The sequence below is a fragment of the Fusarium solani genome (genome assembly GCF_023522795.1).
Source record: "Fusarium solani strain SB1 chromosome Unknown bctg00000013, whole genome shotgun sequence".
Lineage (NCBI taxonomy): Eukaryota > Fungi > Ascomycota > Sordariomycetes > Hypocreales > Nectriaceae > Fusarium > Fusarium solani.
In genome coordinates, this window is record NW_027072145.1 from 1183117 (window position 1) to 1197169 (window position 14053).

The 14053-nt window shown below is 49.4% G+C and overlaps 4 protein-coding genes across 4 annotated transcripts; 2 read left to right on the forward strand and 2 right to left on the reverse strand.

Moving 5' to 3' along the window:
• Window positions 1-704: 704 nt before the first annotated feature.
• MRS44_017254 (uncharacterized protein) lies at window positions 705-1926 on the reverse strand (the record flags this gene model as incomplete). The annotated part of the gene is made up of 2 exons (XM_065617714.1): window positions 705-1447; window positions 1812-1926. The coding sequence occupies 2 exons, from the start codon at window positions 1924-1926 to the stop codon at window positions 705-707; spliced, it is 858 nt and encodes a 285-aa protein (XP_065473786.1).
• Window positions 1927-3157: 1231 nt separating this feature from the next.
• MRS44_017255 (uncharacterized protein) lies at window positions 3158-4321 on the forward strand (the record flags this gene model as incomplete). The annotated part of the gene is made up of 3 exons (XM_065617715.1): window positions 3158-3859; window positions 3913-3999; window positions 4280-4321. 3 exons carry the CDS (start codon window positions 3158-3160, stop codon window positions 4319-4321), a joined length of 831 nt encoding a protein of 276 aa, XP_065473787.1.
• Window positions 4322-10169: 5848 nt separating this feature from the next.
• Window positions 10170-11264, forward strand: MRS44_017256 (uncharacterized protein; the record flags this gene model as incomplete). The annotated part of the gene is made up of 3 exons (XM_046281600.1): window positions 10170-10206; window positions 10307-10982; window positions 11039-11264. The coding sequence occupies 3 exons, from the start codon at window positions 10170-10172 to the stop codon at window positions 11262-11264; spliced, it is 939 nt and encodes a 312-aa protein (XP_046127159.1).
• Window positions 11265-12835: 1571 nt separating this feature from the next.
• Window positions 12836-13674, reverse strand: MRS44_017257 (uncharacterized protein; the record flags this gene model as incomplete). Its single annotated transcript, XM_046280260.2, has 2 exons — window positions 12836-13339; window positions 13390-13674. 2 exons carry the CDS (start codon window positions 13672-13674, stop codon window positions 12836-12838), a joined length of 789 nt encoding a protein of 262 aa, XP_046127160.1.
• Window positions 13675-14053: the final 379 nt, after the last annotated feature.

Consider the following 14053-nt stretch of genomic DNA (forward strand, 5'->3'; position numbering starts at 1 on the left):
GCGGGTTATAGAGCGAGTAGATGTATGCGTTGTGTGTGTGTTGTCGTGATGGTTTGGGGAGGGGCCTCTAATAGATCTTCATAGTGTAAGGGGCACGCTTTGGAGTTGATCCCGTGGCCATGGTTATGGCACCTGGAACACTTTGGCGGTGCCCTTGGCTGTGATGCATTCTCAACAGCGTCCAATGCAGAAGCCTCGCGCTGCGTTCTTGACGGTGGCAGTGTTGAATTAGCTGCTAGGCGATTAAACATCTTGCGAGGCTCGATAATGAGCTGGGAGGCTCCTGAGTGTTGGAGACGCCAATGTGAATGGAAATGATGCAATTGAAGGGGCCGACTTTGTGCTAGTAAAGGCTGGAGGGTATGAGCACAAGGCAGCCTAAGAGTCCTCATGAAGACCCCTGTACAGGCGGGAAGCTCTTTCTGTAGTCGTGCCCGTTGAGCGTCAACCTTCCGCAAGGCTTCATGTGAGACCCAGCCGCGGATATTGCCATATAATGACCCAGATAGGTCAAGAGGTGTGCCGATCTGCTGCTGGGCCTGAATTGTCTGGAGTGTAGAAAGCTGATTTGATAGAACAAGCTTGATGGCCTTCCAGGCCTTAAATAGGTCAGATTGGGAGTTATCCAGATGACTCTTAATGAGCTTGTGAATGCCCTCGACCCATGATGTAACAAATTGGTCGAAGTGAAGGTATTGGTGAACCTACGCCTTGACGAATCTCTGCTTATGGGGGTCAAACCAGGTGTCCATAACATAGCCCACCTCTTCAACGTACACAGGAAGGTAACGCTTCTTCAGCTTCTCAAGCCTCTCATTATACATATCCTCACTCGTTGAGGCGACGACCCCGTGCCATAAGCCATAGAATTGCTTCCATTCTTCTTCCCTTTGAGGATTACTTTTATCCTGAACAATTGGGGGCTTACAATGGGTCAGGACGGCCTTGTTGATATGCCATAGGCATAAGAGTAAGGCTGATTCAGGGAAAGAAGAAGAGGAAACCGCATTCATACAGGCAAGGCAGCGATCTGTGAGTATCACAGAAGGAATCGCTACTCCGTGAAGCTCGTATATATGCCGCAATTGCCCAAGAGCCCAGGTGAAGTCATCCTCTTCCTCGCCGCTTAAGAAGGCAAATTCAACACAGAAGGATCGTTGACAAGCATCAACACCAACTATATCGAGAAGAGGCATGTTGTGCTTATTGGTCTTATAGGTACAGTCCAATATAAGCACCTCGGGATATAATTTGAGGTATCCCAGTGACTGCGGATGTGCAAATATCACTGCTTCTACTCTGCCACTATCGTCAAGGCGAATTTGATTCCAGAAGCCGTCGTCGTTGAGCTGACCAGCAAGGGCGTGTATATTGCTTTGGCCTTTAGCACGCTCCCGCTTGCCCCGTGCAATACAGTTATAGATATCTTGCTGTGTGGCAAGTGTATCTGAGGTTATGCGTAAATAGGATCTGATATCCCTTGCCGCAACGCCGGCACTAGCGAGTTGGTGGACTGTCGATTCATCTGGGCGCGATAATTGACGAGTACAGGATGTGCCAGTTGACTAAAGCTCGGTGGGTGGTTATGGAGGCCAAATTTGGGGTCAGGACGATGCTTCAGACTCCATATAGTCCCACATAGGCTCTCCTTCGCTATCACAGAGAAGCAGCATCCTGTGCGGCGTGATCCGGTCTTCCGGACCCGTTTCTTAGAGGCGGAAGGGGGAGGCCCTCCTCCACGGTCACAGTTGAAGATAACCCAACTCTCCCGTTGGGCGTCTTCCAAGAGGTTCTAGATATAAAGGCATAACCTCGTGGCGCTGCCCAAGCGTTGATGGCGGTGGCCAGTTCTTCTCGTGATCTGAATTGGCCTTCAGGGGGGAGAACATCGTCAGGGAAGCCATGAGAGTCGTTAATTTGGTCCATTATAATAGGAGAAAGGCGCGGCAACTAGAATTGATATATCCATGATCATGAGGTTCTGCGGGAGCGTCGCCGTCACGCCTTGAGCCCACAAAGTCGTAGAGCTGAAAGGTTGGAGAAATGCGTGTGTTTTCTCTAGGTAATCCGAACCTGAAGAAGTGAGAATATTATCACCTGGAGTCATGTCATAGTTAAGCAGGAACTGCCATACCTGCTGTTTTTTCCTTGTTAGACTATCGATCATCTTATACCATAAGTTCCAGCGCGTATCATTATCAATACCGAGTCGTAATTTGATGCGCTCATCCCATGCGTCACTGTGGATAGCTGAGTTACGTAGCCACAGCCCGATCCGATGTAGTTTGCGCAGGGCAGGAACCATAAACCAGCCCTTCCTACTGGTGGCGTTGTCTAATCTATTATCTGATCTCGATGGAGGGTTCCCCTTTTGAGCCGAAGTCTTTTTGGATGCTACCGGTAGTGCAAACCCCGTCGCTTGGGCCGTTTAGATTCATCGGTTGACGGGTCTGTGTCGGTGCCTTGACTGCTCTCGAAGATCCTGTGGGACCTACACGTGGTCGATGATGCTCAAGCTCGCGACGTCACATTCTCATACTTGCGGAGGTGGTCAGCTGCCGAACTCGTAGCAGCAGCGGCGAAGAACTCGGGCTGACTCTTCGCGTCGCATAAACGATAGGCCCAGTAAGGACTCAACGGACTGTCGTTAGTGTCGATCTCAACGAGAAAAAATCCATGGCGCTTGATCTAGCTCTTCCGGCCCTTCGAGCCTTTCCGGGACAAGGACTCTTCCAAAACAGATCGTTTGTGCCATTTCGAGTGATCTATAGGTACCATGGAGTCAAGTCTGAATTCAGTCTTGGGGACAGGTTAAGAAAGACCCCGGGTTGCGATACGACAGTGGATACGCAGGGGTTCAAACAACAGACCCTCCCAGTGCTCGGGGCACCTAGCGTCTAATGCCTCCGAATCACGCCGTAAGCCTAGTTCGGAAAGGCGGGGTCCGTTGGGGCCAGTCACCTGTACCACCACCTTAGTTATGCCGGACGCCTTGTGCGCCACCTTCATGGATGCTTGCGCCATTCGCTAAAGTGAAATTCAGCCCAGTGGCCTGATATTAACTTCCCCTCAAAAACCAGGCAAATCTCATTACTTCCTCTTCACAACTCTTCCGTACAGTAGTATTGCTCACTTCGACTCAGGCCGGACCAACAGCATGAGCTCTACGTCGTCCTCATCAACTGAAAGCGCCCAGCCCTTCCTGGCAAAATTACCCTTTATCACCCTCCCCTTTCTTATTCTTATCGCCTTCTCATGTCCCCCTTTCCGAGGTCGCGGCATAATTTTCGCATGTCTCCTCGTTGCCAACGACTACGCCTGTACTTTCTCGCCTTGGCCACCAAATGCCGGCGCCGCACGCCCGATGCGTTACGGCATGGCAACCTCATGGTTTTTTGTCCTCCCAGCTCTAGAAAGGCTGCTCCTGCATACGCCTGAGCTTGACTTCTGGCTCCTTGACAGGGAAGGCTTAGCCAACAATGGCCATCCAAAGGAGTTGACCTGGGGAAAGGTCCGATGGGCTGCAAAGCTAGTTACTACGCCCCGAGCAGTCGGTTGGAATTTCGGTCATCGGAAGGTAAATGACGTTCGTGCCAGGATAAAAATACAAAAATTTGGTAGGCTCAGGTTTGCGATGGCTAAGCTAGCTTGGGCAGTCCTGGCATACATCACTTTGGATACCGTTATTCTAGCCGCGAGAAACACCGCTATTCCTGCTTCCTGGGCATGGGATCTACATACGATCAAGCAAATTGTCTATGTCGAGGCATTAATGGGGCTTGCGTCGTATTCTACCATGACACTGCAATTTGAGTCTGCCGCGATGATTTCTGTGGTACTTGCTGGAGGCCAACCAGAGGTATGCTATAGCATTGTTGTGATTATTCCAGTATGCCTACTGACAATGTATAGGACTGGCCTCCCTTGTTCGGAAACATCGCCGAGTGTTATACTGTTTCCAATGTGTGGGGAAAGGTTTGGCACGGCTACATCCACCAGGTGAGCCAAGCATCCTCTTGCTACACTCCTGTATCATATACTGAGATATTTAAGCCCGTTCTTGGCATCAGTCACGCGATAATTGATGTGCTTCAGCTTCCTAGAAGGTCACTGCCGACTTATTTTCTCCACCTCGTCACAGCATTCCTCATCAGTGGTTTCTTTCATATAGTCAGCTTGTTTGTTATTTGTGAGGGCTATCTGAAACCCCCAAAACTAGTAACGAACATGGGCTTGTTCTTTATGGCCCAACCGCTCGGCACTATCACCGAATATGCAGTTGTTCATCTTTGTCAAAAAGCGGGATTGGTGGAACGCGTGATTGGGCCCGGGGATGACAAAAGGCATCTCCTTTCACGGGGGCTCAGGGACCGTATCCCTCATATTCTACTTCGAGGGTTAGGATATACCTGGGTGTTCTGCTGGTTTGTTTGGACTGGTTGGTGGTTTACGGAAGCATATGCTGCAGTTGGAGTGCTGGAATGGGCTCCTCCAGTTTCAATTTGGCAATGAGCTATTCAGATGTCTATCGACGAATTCTCGGCACTTGGAACACTCTTAACAAATGTGATACTTGTGTTCTCCATGATAAGTAGTAAGATAATAGGCTGATAAAACAAACGCATGCACACGGTTTGAATACCCGATTCGGGTTCCCCGCACGAAACTGAACCAAGATCCTCACTAATGAAACGGAGTCCTTGTTTGGAACTTGTCGGTTGGCTCTCGTTATCATGAAATATCGGCCAACAAAGTTAAGAAGCGTCTTTTTAACGCTCGACAGGGCTGACTCTGTTAGGAGTTTGGTCCATAACCCCAATTACTTTTCAGTTAAATGGATAAGCCGCTTTACATGACGGAGGAAGTTTACAGGCCATGTCCTGTCCAATTCAAACCTCGAACCTTGTAGAAGAAGAAGCCCAATGCCTTCCTCTGTGGGTTATGGTAATGATCAAGTATTGGTCATAGGTCAGCTTTAATGTGGTCAAATAATGATATATTGACATGTTCCGCCCTATTACTATGCAATACCCATGTATTCCTTACCATCAAGCACACCCCTAATGGTCACTCCCACCTAATCCGCCACCAAAGTTTCAATCTTCCTATCCCATCGACTGTCATAAACCTCCAACGCGGTCACGACCGGGTGCTCGACCTAATTAAAATGGCGCAAACAAAGGTACATCTCCTCCCCACCTAAATTAGCCTATGATGGAAGTCCTAACAATCTTTCGAGTTACAAATCGCTACATCGCACTTGTCGTACCCTTTCCATGACTGCCACGGCCGCCTTGGACTCCTTCTGTTGCCGCTCACACCTGCTAGGGGCTTTCTTTTTTGGATTTTTGACCTAATCCCCCCAACCCGAAGGCCCTGACAAGGAATGCAGTCTGATTTTTTCCCTCTTGAGACGTAATTGTGCTGTTGAACAGGCATAAATTCGTCCCCAGCTCGAAACCTTTGCCGCGACTGACTGTCATGGTGGAAAGCCTTGAAGATATCAGTATACAGACGCTCACGCTACTCAACCTGACTCGTATATCTCTTCCAACTTGGCTGCCCGGGAGAGCTGAAGAATATAGCTATTCACAAGGATAACCTCTCAGAGGAAGTGCCAAGTTAGGGCCTGCCAAGCGCCCCGGCGGACCGGGTGATCATAGCTATGATATGACCTCAATTGGTTGCCTCGATCTACATGATGCATCTCATTATTGTACTCAGCGGCAACTGTAGGAATGCTAATTAGCTTTATGGTCTCATCACCAAAGAAACGCTGTATCCGCCGTGCCCGGATGTGGTCTGTTGACGGCTTCTTACACTCAATTCTCTCATCCCCCTTAAAAACGGTCGACATAAACAACACGAGGGTATTATCCTTCCACGCGACTTAGTTGACCTAGGACGAAGAGAGAACTTAGTAAGGGAAGTATACATAATTCTATCTTAGTTACTTACCTGATTATCAGCTATTGGTATGACCCGGATCTCATTAAACTCATAGTTAGCCTGATTTCCCTAACTTATCCTTGTTTTTTGAGACTGCGAGGTCTTGTTGGAACAATTGGGAGCTTCCCCCTCACTTCAGGGTCATATCACAAAGTCCTAGATTGAAAGTTGAAAGTCCTAGATGGAATCGCATGGGATATAAATCCCTAGGGAGCTCTCACCATGACAATAACAATAATAACCTTGATTTTATCAATCACACCCAGCATCACTGCGCAATTCAACAACAGGTCTTTATAGATACCGCAGTTAGCACGGGCTGTGCCTGTAGCCCCGTGGCCGTGCTGACGAAGGGAGAAGAAGAGGTCGGACGACGAGAAGAGGTTATTCATAAAGACGTGGTATACGGTCGGCGGCAGCATATTGATGGGGGAAATAACCACGCTCTGAGTCGAGTTCAGAGGGATGACCTTATCCCTATTAGTCATAACCTCTATAACCTCCTCAACCTCCCTCGGCCTCGCCGGCCTGCTTCTGCCTCCTCTGCCTCTGCCTCTTCCTCTTCCTCTTCCCACTCCCGTCCTCCTCTTCCTATTAGGTTCAACGCCTACAGGGCCATATTTTAGACCAGGCTGGTGTCAAATCCACCGCAAAAAGAAGCCGTTTTGGGCTATAAATTTACTCTCGCCGTATAGGCCGCTATCCGGCCTGCCAACAAGCCTTCTACAGACAAACACAGAGATCTACTACGAAGCACGACTTATCCCCTTCGTGTGCAATGAATTTGTCTTTATTAATTGGTTCGAATCCGCACTCCAGGCGGCTAGGGCATTTACTTGTGCTTTAGCACCCTGGTAACGTTCTGCATTGCGCTTAGTGAGGCTAGAAGTTCTAACACAAGATGTCCTCTGTGCTGTGGAGCGGGAAGAATGGCATGCCTTGTGTAAAAGCTGGGCCACAGGGATGCGAGGGTTGCGGATGAAAATCCTGTTAGGTTTAGGCACCGTATCTACGATTTCTACAATACCCAAGCCATCAGTGTCATATCCCGGAAAAGTGGCCTCGCGAGCGGAGGCGGCAAGGCGGTGGGTCGGAGAGGGTCTTGAGATGATGTTTCACGTTGAAAGCGTGGAGATGGAGATTATGACGGGTGAGATGGGTGATCGGGAGAAGGTCAGGTGGTATCAGATGCTAGAGGAAGAGTTGAGAAGGAAAGGATTGGATAAGTTAAAGGTTGTATGTGTAAAGAGGATAAAGACGGAGCGGATCAAGGGTGATATTGAGTGGGAGGGACAATGGGGAGGGGATGAGTATGGATGGCCAATTTAGTATTTTCTAGCATCAATTTGGAATGATGGCGTTCCGTTGATGAGGTAGTAGGTGAGATTACAGTTGGGGAAGAGGGGAAACGTAGCAAATGGTTCAGCAGCTGAGATTTTCGGGATTGGATATTAACTATTGCCGCTGGCTGCTTATGTCGGGTTAGTTTACATGTTCACGGCGCCGAGGGGCTGAGAAGCACTCCAGGCTTCTGGTGATTCCAGAGTAATTCACAAAAGATCTGTTTCCGCCTACGCAGCTGCTCTTGACCATACCCCAAATAAAGACCGTATCTCAGGGTCTCTACATGCTCCGATCCACGCACAGGGCGAGTGGGAGAACGAAACGACATGATTCCAAGGGATGGGGTGCGTCAAGGGGAGACAGATGACATCAAAAACAGCTGCTAGTATTAGGACCTGCCTCATCAGAATGCCTTACAGCTCTGTACCTTGCTGTATCAAGTACAAGCAGCCGGAGGCGAGGCCAATGTTGCCAGGTAAAATTTTCCCATAGGTGAGACCATAAGTAAAATCAGAGCGTACTCTCTGAACGGCCAGGCCGAGGGTAATTCAAGGCCGCCACATGCGTCGCACCGTGTATACTGGCTGCTTGTGCCATCCTCGGCAGAGACACTTTGCTAAGTCTTTAATTCACCAGCTCGTTTAAGTTAAACGCGTTACGTTTCAGTGAACGAGCCGCAATCAAAGTCGTTAACTATCGTAGTCTGGAGGATATAGTGTCGGGGGGTCAGAACCGCCAATGCGATACCATAAATCCTTAAGACGCGGCAAATGGTTGATCGATGTTCTCCTTGGTGTCAATGCTTACTGCAAAGTGCTGTTATTCTGATGATTGGAATTTAAAACAACACCGTTACCGTGTTGCCAATTCTTTGTAGAGGAAGATTGTTCCTTCAGGACGTTTCGAAGAATTTCCCGCCCTATTCGGCGGCCTTCTGCTGTTACCCTGCCGTCGTCAGTCTTAACTGCTTGGAACGAGCTTCGCCTCACGGCCCCCCGGACGAAAAATACACATGGAACGAGCTTCATATGCTGGTTTCTCGCGTGTACTTTTCTTGCGTGTGATCCCTCAAGCTTCCGCCTTCGCGTTTCTGCCCATGGGGAAGTCTTTGTCTTCGGGCGGTACCCACAGCATCTTGAATATGTTGCTACTCCTCTGGAGTCTTCGGTATGCTGTGGATCTCCTGTGCGGTACATTATCCCGACTGCTATCGCGATTACACGATCACTTCAAATGCTGATCGACTGCTCGTCATGACGGTCAGGTATCGACCATGGAGTCCATCCGACAAGCCTCTCGGCGCCATCGCTATTGCTTCCAGCTGTCCTGTGTATGTGTTCTGGCAAATCGATAAAGTCTTACCGAGAACACACATGCTCTCACCGCTTCGCACGGGGATGGCTAGAATAAACAACTACCTGCACAGGATTGGAGCAGCAGAATCGGACATGTGCAACTGTGAGCAAGCAGTCGAAATGATGGGACACTTTTCTGTTCGGTGTACGAAATGGGACGCGCAGCGAGACGGCATGCGATGACTCAGACAAACAGCAATGGGAAACCTCTCGTTCTTTTTGGGTGAAAGGCAGCATCAGATGGCCCAATATGAGCACCTTGACCTACGCCATGGACAAAAAAGAGGCTCGATGCAAACCAGAATGGATGTGTCACATCGTATCATTAAGGCCTCTCCGACACAGGCTGTGTGACTTACGGTATCAGACGTGGATGAAACGGATCGTACGACAACACCCGTTACAGCTGAGGAATACGACCCTATTCAATGAAGGATAAAACAGACCAACTTCAGTCATTCATTTAGTTAGGAAATAAAGAGGTTTAGTGCACAGTCAGAATCCCTCGTTAAAGTTTGACAGGATGACTTACTACCCAACCCCACTTCGCGGCCAAATCTGGCGATACTAACACCAAAGAATCTAAAGTTGGCAGACCAAGCTTCACCTGCTGAGGATAAGAACACTTGGACGAATTGGCCTCCCAGCAGGCCTTTCACCCAGAGTCAAGCGAGGCGAGACCAAAGGAGATGCGAGCAGGAAATAGCCTAGCGTACTAGACCTTATGGGGTTAGTCCTCCCTGGAGAACTAAATTTCACTACTAAGAATTTCGCTCATCCTCCCGTCATATTGACCTAAGCTTATCAATTCAGTTCAACACCACCGGCACGAGAATACATGGCGGTACAACACTGCCGGGACTTTGAGTTCCCTACCGTTACATAATGGTTCGTCGATGTCGTAGACACTCCACTTCTGTCCACATACCTTTTTGGCCCAACGCGTACAGTAGACCTAACTGAGTGATGGCCTGGATCCGACATTAGCAAAAGATCTTAGCCTTATAATCAAGAATATCACGACAGTTAGCCTCCCGGACCGATTCAGATTAACGACGGTGATTTCGAAGATGTCCTAGTTGCGCCTCAACAAAAACTGTCGTAGAGACCCGGTCTGCATCCCGTACCACCTTCACTCGCTCAGCGGGCTTGTTGTTAAAGCGGAACTTTGTAAACACAACTATTTGCAAACCACATCGAGACAGCACCCGCCCGCAGCCATTACCAGCCCCGCACATGGCAGCAACCGTTTACTGACCAGCAGAAGCCTCTAATCCCTCATCTCTCTTTCTCTCCTTCATTTTCCCCTATAATTTATCCTCCTCGTCTCCATTGCATCTCCAGGGCGTTCCCTTGGCTAACCAATCCTACCTTTACGACCTTGATGGGGGATAACGACGTGCGATAAGATGGTCTTCAGTGGCCTCCGAAGCCGATCCTCTCATACAGCGATACAGCTCGCAAGCTCATTCATATAATTATCCCCCCAAATATCAACACTCCCACCCACAAGCCTACACCATGGATAACTACCAGAAGTTAGAGAAGATTGGCCAAGGTAGGTCTGAGCCTAACACTGGAGCGCTGGCCACCATTTATGCAGTCATCTTATTTTCCAATATATCCCATTTAATAACCAGACTAATTAAATCTATCAGGTACCTGCGGTGCCATCTATAAGGCTCGGGACCTTGTCAATGGGGGACGAATTGTCGCGTTGAAGAAAATCCGTCTCGAAGCCGAGGACGAGGGTGTACCGAGCACTTCCATCCGGGAGATTTCCCTCCTCAAGGAACTGCAACACCCCAACATCTTGCGTCTTCTGAACATTGTTCACGCCGATTGCCACAAGCTTTACCTCGTTTTCGAATTCCTTGATATTGACCTGAAAAGGTACATGGAGGCCTTACCGGTCAGTGATGGTGGACGAGGCAAGGTGCTTCCCGAGGGATCGTCGGCATACCTCATGCAACTAGGCATGAACGACATGGTGGTGAGAAAGTTCATGTTCCAGCTCTGTGCTGGCGTTAAATACTGCCATTCCCACCGTATCTTGCACCGAGATCTGAAGCCCGCTAATCTCCTCGTCGACAAGGAAGGAAATCTCAAGTTAGCCGATTTTGGACTGGCACGAGCTTTTGGTGTGCCTCTGCGCCCATACACTCATGATGTCGTGACGCTCTGGTACCGAGCACCTGAGCTTTTACTGGGTGGAAGACAATACTCGACGGGTGTTGATATGTGGTCTGTCGGCTGTATCTTTGCAGAGATGTGCGCTCGAAAGCCGCTGTTTCCTGGTGACTCTGAGATTGATGAGATTTTTAAAATCTTCCGGTGAGTTATGGCCTTCGCCTATGCTGTGGGTGAGAAGTCTGACCTTGATGCTCTAGCACACTGGGCACTCCTACGGAAGACGTCTGGCCTGGCGTTACCTCGTACCGGGATTTCAAGCCCTCGTTTCCTAAGTGGCAACGTAATTACGACCAGGCTCTCTGCAATAACCTCAACAAAGCAGGCCTCGAACTTCTCGATATGACGCTGATATACGATCCGGCTAGACGTATTTCGGCTAAACAGGCCTGCAACCACCGTTACTTTGAGGGCTTCCTTGCATAGTCGGGCCACCTGAAAATTACTACAAGAAGGGGAACGGTCACATAGGTATTACCACTAGGCTCGTGCGACTGGATATGAAACACGGACCATACTTTGGGGTTGTAAATCTGGTTCCACATACTTCTCACCTGACTCTTTTCTGCTCAACTCTCGCCTGACCCTGTATGAGTTTAGCATCATATCCTCGGCAGCTGAAGCATGGTCTGTCAACAAGAGGCTACTTTAAGTTTGCCATAATCTTGATTGCTAGTATATCGAATTCTCCTTATTAACGCGCAGTCTCCCCGTTTCCATTGCAAATTTAATCTCCGAGATGCCAATTTTCCGCTATCACAAGGGATAAGCAAAGGAATGGAGGCAACAGCATATCCGAGGGATGCATTTCAACATGCCTCACTTACATCGCCACTCGCAACATAAAAACTAAGACTAGCAACATCATTAGATAGAAGAAATAAGTCCTTCCCCATCCACATCGTCCCAGAAAGCTTAGTGCGGTATCCGCCGTCTGATGCCGTCTTTTTCCTGGGAAGAATGAGAGGCTTCCCATCTTGCTCTGTCCGATTCTTCGCATGCCTTTGCGCTGTGTATCCCTTTTTTTGCATCGTAAAAGAAATTGCTCGATCGTTTCGGCCGTTTGTCCACCACAAACACACACGTCCGGCTTCACTGCGCCTATTTTAGACAGGTAGCTGTTGCTGCTTTGCCATCCCTGCGCGAAGCTGCGAGAGGACCTCTGCTTCGCACTTCTTCATTCCGTCGACGCGTCCTGGATTTGCTGCACCGGCCCACGGCTCTAACCTTTCTTGGATAGGGTCGTATTCGTCAGCTCCAGTAGGGTTTTGCTCACAATCTGTTCTAGGAGAATATCGACGCCTAGTAACGCCGCTTTTGATGAAAGGAGCTCAGGCACGCCTCGGGTGCAGCTTAGCTGGTCCTCACCTTTAGGTCTGGCGGCCCATCCGAATTTGGTCTAGTTGTCGGAATGTTAACATCAAAGCGTCTGCTTGTGGTTGTTGGCGATGAGTAAAGGTTCAAGTTGTGTGTGTCAGTGAGGGAGCATAGCTCAGTACATAGTATCCCAGTTACTAGTTAGAGGGTCAGACAATCTTAAATATACGTTCCCAACACTTAGAGACCCAGGAACAGTAGCAGTTACAGCTCGAGATCACGGAGAAATACTTTGAGCAGACAATTGCGGCCATTTTGCAGGTTAACTAGGAATGTCACTTTCCGTTGACAGTGAAACATCTACTGGACTGCCACTGATCTCGACGGTCGAGAAGCAACCGAGGCAAACACCAGGGGCAAGCGACGTGTGAGCCATTTCATCTGCCATAGAACAAAGCTTGCGGGGCCCATATCCTTGAGACGAAAAATAATTCTACCAGAGTAGAATTCGACGATCTGTAGTGCGTAGATAGCAAACAACCAATGTGACATGCCCACGTAGTTAGCTTCCTTGTCAACTCTGCCGCACTTCAAGTTTGCCACACAAACATCGAGCCCCATTCAATGATCAATTATAGCCATGCAGGATCTTGTGTCCTCAGGAGTCAACTTGCAGCCGCCTAGGTCTGCGTTTGATTTCCTTCTTCCTCAGCCGCATCCTCCCAGTTATTTACTACTCGTTCAACTGCAGTTTCAATATCTTCAGCTCCATCGAGCATATCCAGCCAGGATGTCCGCACCGTGTTATGCTCCAGCAGCGACACAATGACTTTAGCCGCGGACGCCCGGCTAACATTGCCTCTCGACGTTCTGGTTTTTCCAAGCTCAATCGGTCCTGCGGGTTCGTCCGACAGTATGCCCAGGCGAAGACTTATTCCTGAGAAATCGGCTCGGTTGGACGCTTCCTGAAGAATTACCTCATCTGCTGCTAGTTTGGCTTGGCAGTAGCTCAAGAGACCGCCACTCTGCATCTCTTGCGCGTATTCCCAGGCATCCCTATCCCACCAGCTGGGAGGCTTTCGACGGCAGGCAAGATACGAGATAAGAATTAATTTTTTGATGGTAGGCGTTTGAACTGCCGCCTTGATGAAGTTAATGGCAGCATCTCGGTCGATGGCAAAAGTCTGGGGCGAATATCAGTAGTGATCTTCCCTTGCGTTGGCAAATTCCTTACTCGATCAGGGCCTCCCTCTCCACCTGCCCCTGCACTCCAAACAACAGCGTCCGGTGTAACTTCATCAAGGACCGATCTGGCCTGGGAAATATCCTTAATGTGTTCCAAATTGCGGACCAGCACGTTCAATTTTCCCTGGCCAGCAGCGGCTAGGCTTTCGATCTGAGAGACTTGGTCCTGACTCCGAATGACGCTAGTAACAGTCCATGACTTCTTCAGCAGTTGCTGCGTAAGGATCTGTGCGATCCTTCCGTGGCCGCCGAGGATCAGCACGTGTCGATTCATCGCAGCAGCTGGGGAAGTTCTCGCGAGGCGTCCTTGCGCGAATGACTAAGAGAGTGATGGATTGCTGATACGGGCAAGATTGCTGGTGAGGCAAATCTGAGAAGGATCTATGTGGCTTAAGTAGATCGCGCGCCTCCGCATCGAATCTCCGCGCTGGCTGAGAAGACTCCACCGATGATAATCAGTCGTGCAAACGAACCATGGGAGAGAGGAGGGCTGCAAATGATATTCATAATACCGTCAACGGCTAACAACCACGTGAGACCAAGTCAGCCCGTTCCTCCACCACACGAGAGCGTTCGCTGAGTTTCAGCTTCGCGATTCGTCAACGATCCACTAACGCCTAGAAAAGAGCTAAGCGACGGCTAGGCAACCCGGT